At 38.8% G+C, this 1,990-nt stretch overlaps 1 protein-coding gene across 1 annotated transcript in view; it reads right to left on the reverse strand.

The window, feature by feature from the left end:
* Positions 1 to 1,723, reverse strand: part of prdm6 (PR domain containing 6) — a 128,719-nt gene extending 126,996 nt beyond the window's left edge. The window contains exon 1 of the mRNA XM_013910204.1: positions 1,528 to 1,723. Coding sequence (XP_013765658.1) covers positions 1,528 to 1,723 — 196 coding nt within the window. The remainder of the gene's footprint in view (positions 1 to 1,527) is intronic.
* Between the last annotated feature and the right edge of the window lie 267 nt (positions 1,724 to 1,990).

The raw sequence follows: 1,990 nt of genomic DNA on the forward strand, positions 1-1,990 counted from the left end.
AAATCAGTGCTTTAAGTTACTGCGTTTTTACATAAATCAGTTTTCAGGGACTTAAGAGAGAGCTCGACTCCAGAACTCAACTGATGACCAATGTGTTTGCTTGATTTTTTTTCTGCAGAATTCAGTGTCATTGCTCATTTCAAAATCTACAACAGATCACACCTGATTCACACTTTTTTTTTTTTTACCAGAAAGCATTTTGTTTCAAACAATTTATTTTCTGAGGATTCATCCAAAATTACATTTGTGTTAAATTTGTGAGCACACTAAACATCAGCCTGCTGATCAAAAAGGTTGGTTTTTTCCCTTAACTTTTTTTCCTTTTTCTTGCGTTTTGTAAAAATTGTAAATGTAAAATGGTGCAAATTGCATTGAAATGTTTTAGGTATAAAGTTTAAAATGACAATTTATCAACATTACATGTAGTCTGAGTTTTTTTTATCTATAAATTTACAAAGCAGGTGTTTCACTTTTCTACAACTTTGACTGCAAACCAAATCTCAAATAAATATGTTTCACAGTCTGGCTTCTGCTCTCCTTTCAGTCACCCTAATGTGTTTTTAGGCTTCAAACAAGCTAAAAAGGATAAAATCCGATACAAAATTCCAAATTTAAATTTATATCCGTGTTTATAATTAAAAAAGAGTGAGAGGGTCATGCTTCAGATGTTTTTGGTGATCATGCTGAGTTTGTTCAGTCTTAAATACTCCACTGGTTCAACCTGAATTCTTTCACAGAGGAATTTCAAAGGTGGATGTCCACACTGGTGTGTTTTTTGTTTAAAAAAAAGAAAAGAAAATCTGCAGATCTAAATTCCAATGGTAAGAATGAGGTACGATTCTACACATCTTAAGAAGACATTATTAGAAAGTAGAAAGAGTTTTTATAGTGGTGAATATTGGCGAATATTAAAAAGAGGAAACAATTACATCCACTGAAATAAGCAGACGTAAACGATGTACAAATAAAAGAATCTTCTGTATGACTTAAAATAAAAATGATCTTATAACTGAATTGTTTGCCTCTATTTGCATTTTTTTTTTCTTCTACGTTCTTTTTAAAACTCGTGACGAATTAAGTCTCACCAACCAAATAAAAGCATTCAGTTTGGAACATAAACTTCGAACACCAATAAAACACCAAATATAAACTGACTTCTGCCTCCTTCCTCTGCTCCGCTGTCTCTGTTTTCGGATGGTTTGTTTTAGCGCGGATTTTACGCACACCGAGCGCAAAAAAACGCGTTAGAAAAGCCAACAAAAGCCGTTAACGCACTCACGTTCACACTTCCGAGTAGTTTACAGTGTAAACCAGTTCGTGGTGAATAGTTTCATCTGAATAAGTGAGCAGATGATCCGGATAAGTCCCTGGAATCTCGGCGATCTCGCGTGCTGATCAAGTCCAAGCAGAGGCAGCGCTCGGCGGGCAGAGACGCGGAGAGGCTCCGATAGGTTTTGCTTGGAGTTCCCTTTGATGTTTTCCCTTTCTTTTTATAACGTGAAAGTTGGCAAAGCAGCAAAGCCTTACAGTTATCAGAGTGTGTGCGGCTCCTGGGCACCGATTTCCGGGCAGCGGTGGAAGGTTTGTCCCTCCTCCGGGCTGCGGTGAACCATCGAGAGGAGCCGGGACAGTCCGCTGCGTCCAGCGCGTCTCCGGAGCCAGAACTACAGGAGAGTGTTCTACACGAGTCTCTCTCTCCCACCCCCTCTCTCTCCACTTCCATTCACTTATCCTCTCTCCTCCTCTCTCTCCGCTTTTCTCCATAGTCTCTCTCTCTCTTTCTCCCTCAAATTCACACGTATCCTTTCTCTCTCACTTCTCTTTTCTCCATCCTCCCTTTTCTCCAAACACTGAGTTTTTACTATCTCCCTCCTTTCCCCCCTTTTATGTCTTTCAAGTCTTCTTTACAGTGCTTTGCTTCAGACTGGACTCTTTTTACTTCATTCAAATGATCTTTATTGACACTATGAACAAATGCCAATATGGTGAA

The sequence above is a fragment of the Pundamilia nyererei genome, unplaced genomic scaffold (assembly GCF_000239375.1).
Source record: "Pundamilia nyererei isolate P.nyererei 1_Seehausen unplaced genomic scaffold, PunNye1.0 scaffold00038, whole genome shotgun sequence".
In the NCBI taxonomy this organism is placed as follows: Eukaryota; Metazoa; Chordata; class Actinopteri; order Cichliformes; family Cichlidae; genus Pundamilia; species Pundamilia nyererei.